Raw genomic sequence first — 17,215 nt, 5'->3', positions numbered from 1 at the left:
TTGGCACTTCTTCATTAGTTCACCCTGCTTGCTCACTTGCCAGTTGGCAACCATACCGGTCTCCAATACTTATGTCTTCAACACAATCCAACACTAACTTGTGTACCGGTGACTCCAATGAGCATTATGCTAGATGACCTTCTCTTCCTTACCGATGACTTGTTAATCTAGTTGACATCAATGCCAATATTTTTGGTATACATCAATGTCAATAATACACCTCAGTCTCCCATGGCAGTTGCCATCCTATACCAGTTGACATCAATGACAACACAATGCCAACGATCTCCCCCTTTGGCATTGATGTCAACACATGTAGTATCCGTCATACTACAGATTCTCTCTCCCCCTTTGACAACAATGGCAAAGGGCATTGACAAGGTTTCTCTCCTCCTTGTCTCTACCAGATGCTTCTCCTCACTTGAGATGGAAGGATCATGCACCAACTGACACCAATTGTGTATGCCATTCTGATACCAATTATAGGAGCAACCAATTATTGAAAAGTGTGTCAGTGAATTTCACTTACCTATCGATCAGACTGCATTATCTCCCCTTTTGATATGCAAAAAATTATTTTGACCCAAATTTGTTGATACCAAGTGTTGAATCTGACACTAATACCAATTTGATATCACCGATATCCTCTCTGATGCCAAATGTATGTTCTCCTCCTGTGCAGGTAACTTTCCCTTGCTGCAGGAAACACTCCTTGTGGTCCGATTGTGAATTCAATAAAGTACAAATTGAGTAGACATTGAAATACCTCACAAACAAGGATCGATGAGCACATCCCAAAGTCTCAATCATACCGGTACAACCATAGACACTTTCTCTCCCCCTGATTCCAGCATGTCTGATACCAATCATAAAATACGATTGTGAACTCCCCCTGAGCTATATATCTCAGGTTCTCTTTGCCTATTAGGTTCTAAACCGGTTCTTTAACCTTCGCCTTATATCGATTGAGTTGTGCATATGTGATCAACTGATGACATTACAACTCCATTATATCCACCATAACTTATGACATAATTTTATAAAAACACAATGCCATACATCATCACTATCATGCCAACATATCAAACCGGTTAGCCCAAAAGATGCATGTATATATATATATATATATGATCAAATACCGAGCCAACATACTTCTTTCAGGTCTTTTCTAATATCACCTAAGACATAATCACTTAAATTCATGCAACTAGAGTTACTGCAATGATCTTGAGCCTCATTGACTTACATAATCTACAAATCTGGTCAATATCCATACCGGTAACATGCTGCACATACCGGTCCATCATAACCACTGGAGAATCTTCCTCTAACTCTTGTCTTCTCATGTCAAGTGCCTCTGATTCCCATGGTAATTTGAACCATCCACTGACACACGTGGCAGTAATCCATCTCTCATCTATAGGTGTGTAGCCAAGGCAGAAACTACACACACTTGCCATCTCATTTCCTTCATTTATACCGGCAACAACTTGTTCTTCTATTTGTCCTCTTCCACTAAGGGGGTGAAAGATATGGTCAATATGTTACTCCCCCTAAGGTCCTGCATCTCCTTTATGCCTCAGGAGATATTACTTGTGCATTGGATGCACAGTGCTGGTCCATGGTCCTATTCGCTTCCTTCTTCCTCCAAACCTGCTTGGTCTCAATACTTTTCTAATTTGCAGTCATGGGAGTAGGTCTTACCTTCTTTTGCTGATTTATCCTTGATCTACTGTATTTGGAGCATGACTGGAAGCATTGCTATAGAAGCAAATTGTGTTCATACCAAACACATGACTGGGGGAACTTCTGTCAAACCGGTTAGACCATCTTCTTCTGGTCATGTTGTTGTAATCGGCTACCAGAACTGGTGGACCTCTTGATCTTGCAGGGACATTTCTTCTTTGGTTCCATGCAGGTCTTTGATGTTCATATGACCTATACCCATTTTCATATTGAGCATGATTGTTATACCGGCTGCCACATGACTGCGAGTTCTTCTTTTTGCAATCATAACTTCTATGGCCAAAACCACTACATCTTTGACAGATAACATTATTATTTCTAGGAAGAACATTTGTCTATTCCTAGATCACATTCTGCATTCATCTACCTTATGGCCATAACCCTTGCATGCAAAACAATATTCAAAGAAAGTTGTTTTGCCATGCATGTTGAGATCTTACCGGTTTAGTATCTCCATTTCTTCTTCTCTAAGGGTGGATCTTGGATTATCTACACTCTACAGTTCTTCCATATGATCCCTTCTTCTCCCACACTTGCTTTGTCTTGTGGGCAGCAACATTTTTTTGTCTTCTACCGGTAGGAGGTCTTCTATGTTGTCTTCTCATATTCTTTCTTCCGGTGAAGCCGCCTTCTCCCATTTTTCCTTTTCCTTTGGGATTCACATTATTTCTCCTTCTTGCAGCATCGGTCTTCATCCTTAGCTTGATGTCTTTACTGGTTGTGGTTAGATCAACCTTCTTCCTGGGAGTGTTCCGGATAGTGAAGGTATGTCCTTTGTTATCTCCATTTGAGAAGACAAATAGAATGTCATTGTGGGGGACATTCTTGTTGGTGGAGCATTCACCGACATCACTTCCTAATCCTTTGGTATCCTTGGAATGTTTTTGCTTCTTCAACATTTTATCAAAGGCATCACTGCTGCCATCATACCAGATTCTTACCTTGAGCTCATCCTGGCATTTCTCAAGGTCTTTACGAAGATTTTGCATTTCTCCCTCTAACTGTTGATTCTCTTTATCCTTTGCCTCCATCTCTGATGCTATATATTTACACCTGCATTCCTTAGTGTCTTCTCTTGGAGTCTTTAGCTCTGAGATACATTTCTCATATTCTTTAAGGCATTTGATTAACCGGTTTTGCTCCACAACCGCAACATTCTTGAACAACTTGTATTCATTTCTCACTCTACTAAGTTCTTAGAGTGCACTATCAAGTTCCCCTTCAATATCAACTTCTGCTTGTTCTTCTTCTTCTTCATCTTCACTATCGCTGCCAAACACATCTTGTCGGTAGGAATGATCTATATGATCACTCTCAGATGTGTGCCTCTCATTCTCGAACTCTTGAGCCATGAAGAGGTGGGTTCCTTCTTCATCATTGTTGTTGTTGCTGACTGATCTAACTTCATCTACAGACACGTGACACATTTCTCTTCTTGCTCTCACAAACCGGTTCTACAATGGTAGGCTCATTTCCATAGTTGCCTTCCTCTCTCTTCCTTCTTGCCAACAATCTATTCACACTAATGTCATATACAGTGATAATTCATCGGTTAAGCCTCTCTAAAACCCTGTCATCGGTTGTATCTTCACTCACTCAATCACTTCAATGACCTTCGATGACACTTAGGCTATTGACTCTAGATTCACACTCACACTTTAATCTTCTATATCTGACACCTCACTTTCTGGAAACATCATCAATCCCTGTCTTTGGTCTGCATACTTATAGCCAAACTTTCCCGCCAATCAGTAGATTCAAATTTGGTGCATTAGGGTTTCTTTACTAATGAATGAGGCATACCATATCCAATCAAATCTCATCAAATCATGTCTCAAAGATGATTTTTTGTACATCACTGCCAACATCGTGCCTTCCAGTGCACGCCTTCCATCTTTAGCAACCTGCATTCAATTTGTCTTCTCATCTCTTGGTTAATCACCATAAATGGTTTGATGGTTTGCTTCACCTACTTTGATCTGTACCCAAACATCTTGCATCGATCAGTGCATGCTATGGATCACCTCGGTTCGCTCTGCCTCGAGCCGCAAACCCTCTGCAACTCAACCCGTAACAGTCACAATCAACATTAATTGTCGGACCAACTGCCAACTACCTCACCGACACACTACAGTGACTTGTGCATGCTTGACACTTCAACTCCTCATGGCATCTCTAGCGGTATCCATCTCAGCTTAGACCTCTAATTTGGTTCAGACAGGATCATCGACCAACCGCTCAACCGGGTTCATCTTTCGGTTCTCTAACCCTGTCGGTTCTATCCTAACCAGTCAACCTTCAAACCTACACTTTGTTGTTCTACCGGTGGAACACCTTAACTGGTCACCAAACTTGTCAACCTATTGCATGCCCATCTTCATCGGTTAGGGTCTTTTCACTTTGCCTCTTTGCTAGCTCACCGATTGTCCTACTTACCAGTTCATGATGCATCTGCCTGTATATCGATAATAACCTTGATGACACCATGCCATCAAACTTCAATAGTCTCCATCTGCATTTCAAATGCACTCTCTATCTGCAGCTGCTCAACCTTACCTTCTTCTTCATTAGCCCGAACATCATCTCAACTAGTTTATCAAAGTAACAAACCCATCACTTCTTTACTCTTCCTTATCTATCCCGGTACTTACCTTCTTCTTCATCAGCCCGAACATCATCTCAACTAGTTTATCAAAGTAACAAACCCATCACTTCTTTACTCTTCCTTATCTATCCCGGTAGCTCAACATGCCTACCGTAGCTGATCCAGTACATATCTTTGATTTCATGCACCTGAGGAATCCTTGTGTTTCATAGGCTAATCTGGTGTGAGCCTTCAATCAGCTGCCATATACTTCTTTGTCTTATCCCAGAAGGTTACGATGCATTCCATGCATGTTGGGGGATAAGCTCCACTTACCGATGAGAGTGGATCCTTGTCATCTTCTTCTGGCATTGCACTAATATGACCTCCTTGTTTGAGCAGACACAACTTCAATCAGGCACATATGATCCAGTTGGGTACACCCACTCTTAGTCTTCTCATCATCCGGTGACTGCATCTTTATCCAGTGGGAGTCCTATTGTTTCACATCAAAACATCCAACAACATGTCGGTTGGCACTTCTTCATTAGCTCACCCTGCTTGCTCACTTGCCGGTTGGCAACCATACCGGTCTCCAATACTTATGTCTTCAACACAAGCCAACACTAACTTGTGTACTGGTGACTCCAATGACCATTATGCTAGATGACCTTCTCTTCCTTACTGGTGACCTGTTAATCTAGTTGACATCAATGACACCATTTCTGGTATACATCAATGACAATAATACACTTTAGTCTCCCATGTCGGTTGCCATCCTATACTGGTTGACATCAATGACAACACAACATAGACTATGAAAACTTAAATAAAATTTACAATCCACCTAACAAATTACGACTAAGGTCTGTACTACATAACAACACCAGACCATAGTACAAGCCACCTAATTAAAATAGACCAAATTAACAAAAGTCTAAATTACAAACAAAGGGCCAAAAAGATTTATGTAAAACTTGAGTCATACCATAATGATCTCCAAACCAATTCCTATCCAGAACCCTTCAAGAGAAAAAATCAATGGTTGTTGTCCAATCATAAAGTCGAGAACCCAAAAACTAAAAACTTGTACCACCCATATCCAAACACACTCGACAAATAAAACAAAGGGTTCTAGTAACAACAAATCTTCCTTTGCCAAATATATGAAGCCATTTTAATATAGGACCATATGAACCGGGCCACAACTGATCACAATACCAAGGTAAACCTGGAGTCAAAATTGGGTGTCACAACAATCCCTCATTAACAATACCAAGGTAAACCTAGAGTCAAAATTGGGTGTCAAATTAACCCCCCATTCAAATTATTCTTTGGGTTTCCCTTCCAATAATCACTTTTTGAAAACTTCAATTTCTTCCTCATCAGGGCCAGGCCTGTTTCCACTTGTTTGGCTTTCTCTTTCTCACACTGTGCGACATAATTTTGTAGGAAATTCCACTCAATACAAGCCTCCTCAACACACTCATCTCTATCACACCCCAACACCATAGGAGAAAATGTTGAAGAGGTGGAGCCAACTCAGTAGTGTGCACCCACTTGCCACCCTGGGCCATGAAACCCTTGCCCAAAACAACCATTTTGATGAAATCCTCCATTCCCCCACACCATTCTCCTCACACCACCACCATCATCAACCACCTTGTGGTATCACCACTACCCAGGACCAAACACCACACCATCAACAAAGATACAACATCAACATTGGTTCTATATTGAAATTTAGAATCCATATAATCATCATCCAAGACCATCTAGATAATTTGAGACAACATCGAATTGTCAAACATAAAGAGGTTTCACATTCTCTCCTCAATAATCCTCCATCGAAATACCAACAGTTGCTTCGCTGACCACAAAGAGAAATTGGTCTCCATGTCAATACTTACACAACCAAGATAAAAATTTGGATAAAAGCCTCCACCACAAACACTAAGAATAAAATGCATTCTTTGCCCCATAAAAAGCACCTCGCATGTTCCATCAGATCACTAACCCTTGCAAACCATTACAACAAATGAGTCTCTTGACTCATCATACACAAGATTGTACATCGAGTTCTTGGCCACCAACATCTCACAAATTACACCACCTCATGGAATGATTGCAAATATTTAATTTGCTTGCCCACTTGGAAATGACATCTGTTGTCGAATTGCCACTTCGTTTAACATGGAAAAGTCTAAAGTCTTCAAAATGTTTTAATTTTTGTTTTGCAATATTGATAATTTTATTAAGTTTCCAACTAGGGGCCTCTCCATTTGAAATTGCATTTACAATAATTTGGGAATCACCAGCAACGTGAATTTTAGGGGTCTTTAGGACATTTGCCAACTCTAAGGCCAAAAGAGCAATGTTTCCTTCTGCATCATTATTAGTGCCATCGAGGAGTCTTTGTGCTCCAATGGCCAATATATTTCCTTGATCATCTTGAGCCACACACATTGCTCTTGAGGGGCCAGGATTACCACTTGAAGCCCCATCAAAGTTTAACTTGATCCACCCCTCACTAGGTTTCTTCCATTCCACCTTTTTCGTTCTGATTGGAGGATTAACCCTAACAGGCCCATTAACATGCCATAAGATACATATTATTTCTTTAAATCCATTTACAATATTATTTTGAAAAAATCTAATAATTTACTTCTAAATAATGTACCATTTAAAAATATATTATAATTTAAATTACATAATTATATAGATTAACAATCAAATTTTTAAATTTTAATTATTATATTTAAAAGTCTACCTTATCTTATATTTTAGTAGATCTACCAAGTCTTAGTTTTTTAAAGTGTACCAAGTTTTGACTTTTTAAGTAATTAATTAGACAGATCGCATACACCTTTAATATAAGCCACTCAATATAAATAAAAATTATATAATTTTTTAATTATTTTAGTAAATATATTTTTCTAAATAATATTTAAGCATAACCATCAAATTAGAAAACTTTATCAATTAAGAAACTTTTGTTACTTGCAAGGTTTTTCTTTGTGGTTGCATTCTTATTGTAACTTTAGTTTTGCTCAACAAAAAAATTGTTCTTCTTTAGGATGAAGGAAACTAAGAAAATGAGGAGGGGTGGAATAATATATAGAGCTTTGAAGGAAACATCTCGATATAGCTTCTTCTTTGGAGCATTCACAACTATATTTACATGTGTAGATGAAGTTGTTGCTACAATTGGAGGACATTCTAGGCATGTAATTCTTCTCCTTAATTCATTTATTTTTAAGTTCTAGTTATTAATTGATTAATTGTAAAAGTAAAAAAACATAAATATTTATAAGCACAATGTTTTGTATTATAGTATTTATAAATATTGATTTATTTTTTTTGTTAATAATAACTTGTTTAAAAAAGACAACATCACATATAGTAAATGTACAATTTGATTGTCACATTGATATAAAATTAATTTTACTATATTTAAGGATTCTTTTAGTAAAGAATATTTATTTAATATAAATATTGATGGCTGAGATGACTAAATATTAATGGCTGAGATGACTAGCAAAATTTTAAAACAATATAACTTCCCTTAATAAAGAGCACTTGGACAAGTAAATGAATCAATGATTGAGATTCAAAGGATTAGCATAATAAAGATCTTGATCTTCTATTTTTAAAATAGTATCATTTAAATATTCATAAATGCTAAGAACCAAAATAAATCTTGACCTTTCAATTATTATATTTTTTAAAATAGTCATAAATTATGGGGAACAAATAAATTCTTGAGCTTACATTTGTTTCTATATTTAAATTTAATTTAAAATGAGAAATTAAAAGAAAAACAATCTTTATGGCTTGAAAATGAAACCAAAGTTATTATGCATGTCCTAAAGATCTTATTTACTACATTAGTAAATTATTTTTCTTATCTATTTCTTTGATTTATGATCTTCCCTCCTCCAATTATCCTATTAGAGCCTATGTTGAAATTCCCAATTCAAGGCTATTGCTAAAAAACTAATTTATTTTGCTAAAATGTCATCTCAATCCATGCCCCCTTTGGTGTCTCAATTTATCCAAATCAGGTCAAGATCAAAGTTCTTGATGTTTGTGTGAGGTTATCATTTTATAGAAATTCAAAATCAACAAAATATACACCTAGTACATGCATACTTACCACTTGCTCACACTTTTGTCATGTGAGTTCATGAGTGTTGCATCTTTGGAGGGGTAGTCAAAGGTTCACTCTTAGCTTTTCACCTCCTCTTCCTTGCTTATAAATACAAAGTATCTATATACATTTTACACACTCTTGTTTGTATATGATAGATATCATATTATACTAATCCGGTTTAAACAAATGGAAAGCTATATTGTGCTTCCATATTCCTAACTAATTCTGATATAGTATCAAAGCATTTGACTATTTGAAATTTGTAGCTTGATCGATATTGGTAAATTTACTTTAAAATTTTCAAAAGCCTCTATAAATGATAAGATAAAAAAAAAAAAAAAAGGTTATAAAGCTCATAAAAAAGAGCATCACAACACACAATGTGTTGTTTCACTAAAACCTAATATAATTTGTTTTTTTTGTTTACCTAAATGCTTTTAATGATTACAACTAATCTCATTTTATATTTTCTAGATAAGTTAAATGAAATGAGGTTTTTTTGTATTTTTATTCAAAAACTTAATTTGTTGCTAGAAAACAAACAAAAAATCTTATAAAACCTTATCTAGATAAATTTCCCCTTACCTATTACCTATGAAACTAAGTGAAAGAAGAAGAGAGATAGGTTATAAAATATTAATTTATGAAAAAAAAATACAAATCAACAAACTAAATTCAAAATCATGAACGGAAGGGAGAAAAGAACTTGGCACCAAAAGATGGAGCTCACTACCAAGGATGTGGTTGCAATGTGTCAATATTTGTGGGTCACGCTTTAGTCCATCTCACACACTATAGTCCATGTCATGTGTTGTTGTCTAAAACTATTAAACAATATAAATTCTTATATGTAAATTCAACTTTACTACACACAAAGGATGAAACACTAACACAATGATACTCCAAAATATATTAAAAATACTAAAATGATGCTACGTTAATAAAAAATAAATGATAGAAATAAAACCAAACCTTTGTGTGATTGTGATTTTCAATCAACTTGTAGCTAAATGGAAGAAGGTTTGAATCTTCAAGTAGAAGATTGGCATGAATAATCAAGCCCCTATTTTGATTTTTCATGATCATCAATATAGTGCTTTGTATAGGTATTATTAAATAATATATAATTATCACTAGAATGGTAAGCCATATTAGGGTTTAGATTAGCACTCCTCCATAAAGGAATACTAGGGTTTTATAGTAGATCATGACACAACCAATCAAGGAATTAGTATGGAAAAGTTAGATAAAAAGATAAAATAATATAAATCACTATCTTCTCTATAAAACACTTTAAGAATGCCTAGGAGAAAAATCAAAAGACAAAACCCTAAGGATGGAAAAGTTTAATAACATCTACGAGCAAAGGATGTCATAAAAAACGCGAAAGAAGATAAATAAATCTTCTTCTAATTTAAGACATAAATCCATTTCATATAAATTCAAGATAAATAAATAAGTAGCATGAATATTCAAAATATGCCCTTGATTTGTGAGTTGAGAATGATGAATAGATAAATGACACTAAGATAATTAAGTGTTAAAAATTAAATAAAACAATGACAATGTTTAGTTGAAAAATCAATAGACTCGTATTTTATTTTTTTGGTCTGTAGATAGCTGGTAAGGGAAAAGTCCCATTATATCAATAGATTCATATATTGATTTACCAATAATATAGGAATACTAATGATATGTTGGTGAATTCTCTAGAATTGGTGAATAATATATCTTTTATTTTATTTTATTTGTGCATGCGAATTTGATATTTATTAATATTTAGAATGTTAATTTTGGATGTTGTGCTTGTCAACCATATTAAATCCCTCATTATAGGATCGACTTATGCTAGTAGCTACATGGGTATGCATATATGTGGAAAGATGAGAAGTGAGTGGAATAATAGTGGAAGGAAAGTGGAGGTGATACTAGGAGTGTCAACCTAAGTGGTAGAGTCATTAAAGTGATAAGTACAAGTTTAGAGGAAGGGGCATAAGAAAATAAATGTTGAGTGGGTTGGGAAAAGGATATACCATCAACAAATGAAGAGTGGGTCGGGAAGAGGATATATGGTATCAACAAATGAAGAATATACATGTTAAATGAGAAATCAATCAAAGCCTTACGCAAAATAATAATTAATTATTAGGGACATTCAATATGAGTATACATCAATAAGTAATAATCTCGTAAAGTGAGAGGCTTTCTTAGCAACATAAGCATCATGATCATAATCTTGTTGGGCTTCATGATTCTCAATATAGTGTTTAGTATAATTATTATTAGAGAAGATCTCATTTTCCTTAGAGTGGTTAATGATATTAGAGTTTAGATGAGCATTCATTCCAAAAGAAAGATTAGGGTTTTGAGAAGCTAGTGGCATAAACAATCCCCAAATTAGCACAATAAAAAGAGATAAAAATATAGAGCAATATAACTCACTCTAAGATTTATAAAATGATTAAAATCAAAATCCTATGTGGATGTGGGAGTAAAGGGTTCATAAAAATGTAAAGGAAGAAAATAAAACAAACCCTTTCCAATTTAAGAGCAAGACAAAAACTCAATTTACATAAATCTAAGATAGATAGCATTAATATTCAAATCTACCTTAGATGTGTCAAGTTGGGAATGATAAATAAATATATGCCACTAAAATAAATAAATGCTTCAATGAATCAAATGTGAAAATGACTAGTTAAACAATTATGATGGGCATTGCATGTTGATTTGCTAATAACATAGGGATATTAGTGATGTTTAGGCAAATGCTTTGAAATTAGTGAGTAATCTATCTATTGTGGATTTAATATTCATTAATTTTTAGAATATTGATTTTAGTTTGACTTGATTTTCTCAATTTGTTCCATCACAAAATTTAGTTCTTGTGGTTGCTAGTTTGAACATGGTAGGAGTAGTTATTTCCTTTGTGCCAACCATATAAAAACACTCAATCGATAGCTAGAAAAAGATCGAAGACAACACTCAAACATGCAAACTAGTCTAGATGCTTGTAGAACATAAATATTATAATAGAAATATACTTGATAATACATACAAGTAGTAAATGGTGACTCTATGATACAAAGAATCTATACATACCTTATAATATTTAAAAACTAGGATTCCACCTTTAAATACAACATTAAGAATCATAAACTAAATGCTTTTCCAACTCTTGACAAATAATCTAGTCATGAAAATAAGTCAAATCAATCTTAAGATAAATTTAAAATTAAAAAAAACAAAAAGTCATTTTATTAATACATGTGAATTTAACTCTTTTTAAAAAAAAAAAAAAATGATTTCTTAAGAAAAATATAGAATAGAATAAAATTATTTAGTCTATATGACAATAAATTCCATCTAGGAATAACTTTAAGAAATCCCCAAAAGAAGGATATAAAATCTTGGTGAATTTTTTTATTTTTAAAAATATTATTTTTTATTGATGAAACTTTCTTCTTTTTGAAAAAAAATTAATTTTATTAACGATTTTTTTACAACACTAAAATTTTGTACAAAATCTTGATGAACCTTGGCAAATAATAAAAAAATGCATTAATTTCTATGGTGAATCCTTCCATTTAAAATAAAATAAAATTCTTGTGGAGAAGAAGGGGTTGGAGGGTGAAAATCATTAAGAGGGTAGACTCTAATATTTAGTTTTTGATTAGAAAAGCAACGTTAACTAGGGCGCCAAACCTTTACGTAGCCAAAGACTATCAAAGAAAACCTGATTTATGGAGGCCACAAACCAATAAACAGTCCCAAGGCCAAAGAGGCCAAAACAATCAAGAAGTAAAGACTTCTAGGAAATATCAGTAAGAAGACAACCCATAGAGTTGGGCAACCTTACAAAGGGGAAGGGAGGCACCCCAAGTCAATAAGAAAAACCCAATGGCCACCCCTAGTAGGTAGACAAACCTCCATCTGCAAAACCCTTTTCACCTCAATAGAAAAGGGTCCCACCTCAATAGGAGCAAATAGGGAGAATGTCGACATACTAGTGAGCCAATCGTGAATCCATTTAAAAGTGAAGCCGCCATAGCGAAGAGAAGACCACCAAGAACAACCATCCACTTCTTTCATGTAGCCAACCACCACCTCAATAGGGGACGCATCCACCTCCATAGGATCTGTGAAAGAAGTAGAAGGGAACCAACAAATCCAAACTCCTAACATGGCGAAAGGAACACTCCCCACCTTGATAGGGGCAAAAATAAGCTCCAAGTCAGCCTCAAGGGTGAGCACAACCCCAAAACTATTGCCAATCCATAACCAAAAACTAACACAGGAAAGGGGAAGCCCTTTAAAACTAATAGCGAACCCCTGAACATCAAAGGTAACAGGATTGTTGTCCATACACACTAAAATAGACAGTCTCAACGAGAAGACAAAAAACAACCCAATGGTGCAGAGAATAACCACCACTGTCCAAATCCAAAAAGCACCATTCCACCCACCTGAAACCAGAATAAGCACCATCCTCAATAATGCAGCAAAATATCAAGAGCCACCCACCAGGCCCAACAAGATTTGTGTAGGAAATCCCCACCACCACAACTCATCATACCATAGAAGGCAATCACAACAAGGCAGTCCCAAAAAAGACATAGAAGGCCTTGCCCCAAACACGCCCCCAAATGTGCACCGAGCAAGCATAGCATATGATGAACACCAAACATTGACCACACTACATAGTGGTTCATGCAAACGATACCACTATCCATTACACAGCTGGTCTCCAAAACTAGGGAAAGGCCAACACTGTAACCCAAACCACCAATAGGAGCCAAGAAAACAAGCCTCCACAACACAACAACACACGAGAAAGGCACTGAAAGTAAAGCCACAAACACCCCATCTCGTTGTCACTAGTAGGGGTCCGAAGGAGCCACAACAACACCACCAAGAGCCTCGTGAAAACTCCAAGGTCAGAGGGACTTGGAGACATGCAATTGAACATTGACACCACCCCATAAAACAACAGAGGAGTCCAACAAACAACAAGTCCACAATGCCCAAGCTGCAGAAACCCATTCTCAAAAACACCCACACACATCTCTTCAACAACAAAAGGCCACAGAGACTAGCCCCAGTGGCCAGGCATCCTGAGAGGAGGGGAAAAGATCCCTAAGCACCCCTAGAAGGAACCCAAAACCAACTCTAAGTGGGTCAAGCAAGGGCAAGAGCTAAGCCTGTACCCATGAGCGCCAGAGGTCTGCAGGAGAAACACCAACCGCTAAGAGCACCAAAACATAAGAGCAACAAGATGAGCCCATATCCAAATGGCACAATACTCCAAAGGCTCGACAACACCAATGCACAAATCACTAAGGGTATGTAAGAAGACCAATCTCCCAACCATGATAGAGTCAACTTGCCTCTTGAGAGGAAATCCATTGCCATCGAAGAAAACACGACCATAACACTTGCATAACCCTGGTCGAACAACCTAGCACCACAACCAGGTTCAAAATGGTTCCTCCAAGCCCTCACCACCACAATAACAGTCTCATGCAAACCATTGCAAGGGAAGGCATAAAAAGAAACCACCAACACCGATAGGAGAATAAAAACAGGGGCCACAACAAAGCCCACAGGAAATAGATACTCGACGTGGGTATTCAACCAAAAAGTCTGCTCAGAAGGAGAGGGCACACACTTAGCACCAAAGCCAGAGAAGAAATAGTTCCTTCCAGAGCTAGCCAAGACAGGGGTAACAGGTCCCGAGCGAAAACCTCCACCCACACCAAAGAAGACCAAAATAACTCCTAGAAATGCATCTTCATCTTCATCAGTATCCGATTCACCATCTGCAACATCGCTGCTACCGTTTGGGCTTCCAAAAAAGCCAGATAGAAAGCTAGGCAACTAAACAACCTGCGCAAAGAAGAAGGGCCCAAACCGAAGGCCTCCTCCCACACCCAACAGGACCACAACATCCTCTAGTAACACATCATCTTCATCCTCAGGATCACCATCACCATCCTCGCAACCATTTGAATTTGCGTTCCCACTCAGTCCGCTTGCGTTCGTGCTCAGTCCGCTTGCGTTCCTGCTCAATTCACTTGCGTTCGTGCTCAGTCCGCTCATCCTCAAAGCTTCAAAATATTTAGTTAAGTTACCATTGATTTAAAATATAATCTAACCCTTTGTTTTATTTTTCAAGTGAAAACCCACTATTTGTAATGCTCATGCCAAAATTGTAATGTAAAGCAAGTGCAATTCCTAATGTAAAGCAAGTGCAGTTCCATGAGCATTACCTCATGGCATACAATGAGGACCATTATATCTCAATAATCTACAAGCAATTTCAGATCCATGAGCATTACAATTCGTGAGTACATTTTACTTCACGAAATGTGATGATCATTAAATTATATTATAAATCAATGGTAGCAACTAAAGATTGGTGATATTGTAAGTAATAATTATGATATATTATTGGCAAATTAATTTAAATTTCTACAAATAAATTATAAAATCTAAATAAATCTAATTTAATCATGTATAAAATATTATGACGAATATTTGAATTAAAATTTAATAAAATAATCACTCTGACCATTAATAAGATTAAAAATAAAATTTTGTTAAAAAGTGACTATTCAGGTAGTCTTAGAGCTTGAACTATTAGTTACAAATAAAGTGTGCACAAAATATGAAGGCAACAAGGCGTTGATATGTAATTTTCAGCATTTAAGTATATATTGGAGCTAAGTTCGTTAGCACCACATAAAAGACATTTTATATGACATCATTATTGTTCTTGTTATGAAAGTAGATGTCATATTTATTGAGAAACGTAATAGTTCCAACGGCCTTGCCAGAGATCTAGTGATCTCCGCCAGTTGCGTCATTCTATTTAATTAATACTACCACACAAAATCAAAATCTCTGCTAAAAACCCACTAAAATCCTGGAGTTTTCATGAGCAAATTAAATTTCTGGTTTGGAGGCTTCCCCACATATTTGAGTAGTGGGAGAATATCTCCGAGTTAACGAGTTCTTCCACAGCCTTCTTTCGCAGGTATGTGCTGGATTGAACTAAATCAATTTGAATTTCAAGCTAACCTACTGTAAATTAATTTAAATTTTCTTCAAACTAGTAATGTTCGGGATAGGATTGAAATTACTGAAAATGAAACGCCAAAGTTAAATCGAATTAGATTTCATATGGAAAATTTCCAGTAAAGAGTTATGAAGAAATTGATTTAGAGAAACTACTTTAGAAGAAAGAGACGTTTCAGCTGAGAATGAGATGAGTTTAGTTAGGGTTTTATAATAATAGAGTTGAATTGCTGAAGATAGTGGTTTAAAATTTTTATTTGTAGTGTTTGATGAATTAATTCATCGGACTAAAACAAGAAGAAATAATCAGGCATAGTGCGGTGTAAATAAGCAAGAATTTAATGCAACAGTAACACTGCTCGGTTTATTCGTTAAAATTTATTTACGGAGTGAATTGTTCATTGATGGAGAAATATTTTGGTGAACGTGAATACTGGATAATTTTTCAGGGAAAATTGTAGATACGTTCTGCTGCTAGAGTTGTTCCTCGTTAGAAGCTGAATTGATTCTTTACCGGAGTCTATAACGGCTGATATGATTTATTTTTTAATATCACATGCCTTGACTTGATCTTGAACCGGATTCTTTGAAAAAAAATTGCAGAGATAATTTTCATCATATTTTTTTGTCTGGACCTGATTTTGGACTGGAAGCATTAGGTTTAATTTTTTTAACTGAGAAGAGCTTCAAGGCTTGCAATATTATTGAATTCTCAAGGGTTGGAACATTCTTTAAATTATTTTCATGGATCACCTGGACGGCAAGGATGAAGGTTGTGGGCCTCTTTCTGGGTTAAATTCAGATGATCTATGTACAAAAGCCACAAATTCTTTGATAGAGGAAGGCAATGGAAGTTCAGATGGTAATGAGGTGGTACGCAAAAGTGAGGAAGATTTAAAGATCAGTAAAGATTATGGGGAATTTAGCTCACACAATTTTAATGGACCTACATGCTGTATTTCGATGGGGATTGGAGAAGTTGAAAATCATAGACAAGAAATTGAAGCTGAATGTTGCAGCAGAATGTTGTCAGAAAATTTAGTCCAGGATAAATTGGCTGAAAGGTTCTATAATAATTTGGGGGCAGAAAATGAAAATGGATGTGTGGAATCAGATGGCGCCTCAAATATTGCTGCAGAAGAGAACAAAGCTGTAAATGGTTTCAATGAACAACAGATGCTAGAAGTTGCTTGTTCTTCTTTAAGGAGAATGTTCAAAGATTGGAGAAGTTTAGATCCAGATCGTTGTGTCAGTGCTGCTGCCAAAGGGTTTGCCATTGGAGCAGGCATAAAGGGAGGGCTTGCTCTTGTTGGAATATTGCTGAAATTGAAAAAACGGTCATCCTTAACTAGGTGAGACTTTAAGACAATGAAAACTTTGCTACCTGGGTACTTAATTCATTGATCAGGTTTAAGTGTAATTGAAATGGAAGCAAGAAACTTACATTTTTGTTCCTTAGGATGGAGGGAATCAAGACAAACAGAGATGCAATATCTACTGCTTTGAAGGAAACTCTTCGATATGGTTTCTTCCTTGGAACATTTGCTGGTACATTTGCATCTGTAGATGAAGCTATTGCTGCTTTTGGAGGACGTGCCAGGCATGGAATTCTTCTCCCTCGTGCCCTTCTTTTGTAGTAGAACCAATTAATTCAA

At 36.1% G+C, this 17,215-nt stretch overlaps 1 protein-coding gene across 3 annotated transcripts in view; it reads left to right on the top strand.

Moving 5' to 3' along the window:
- The first annotated feature begins 15,266 nt into the window (after positions 1 to 15,266).
- Positions 15,267 to 17,215, top strand: part of LOC131078901 (uncharacterized) — a 70,106-nt gene continuing 68,157 nt past the window's right edge. The window contains exons 1-3 of one of the 3 annotated variants that reach the window (XM_058016731.2): positions 15,267 to 15,519; positions 16,164 to 16,912; positions 17,020 to 17,160. In XM_058016731.2, the coding sequence (XP_057872714.2) occupies positions 16,305 to 16,912; positions 17,020 to 17,160 (749 nt within the window). In that variant the 5' untranslated portion in view covers positions 15,267 to 15,519; positions 16,164 to 16,304. Of the gene's footprint in view, positions 15,520 to 16,009; positions 16,913 to 17,019; positions 17,161 to 17,215 lie in introns of those variants that run through there. The other 2 variants (XM_058016730.2, XM_058016732.2) reach the window with 2 other exon arrangements.

The sequence above is a fragment of the Cryptomeria japonica genome, chromosome 2 (assembly GCF_030272615.1).
Source record: "Cryptomeria japonica chromosome 2, Sugi_1.0, whole genome shotgun sequence".
In the NCBI taxonomy this organism is placed as follows: domain Eukaryota; kingdom Viridiplantae; phylum Streptophyta; class Pinopsida; order Cupressales; family Cupressaceae; genus Cryptomeria; species Cryptomeria japonica.
Note: the sequence above shows the minus strand (reverse complement) of the source record. Positions and strands in the feature narration are given on the sequence as shown.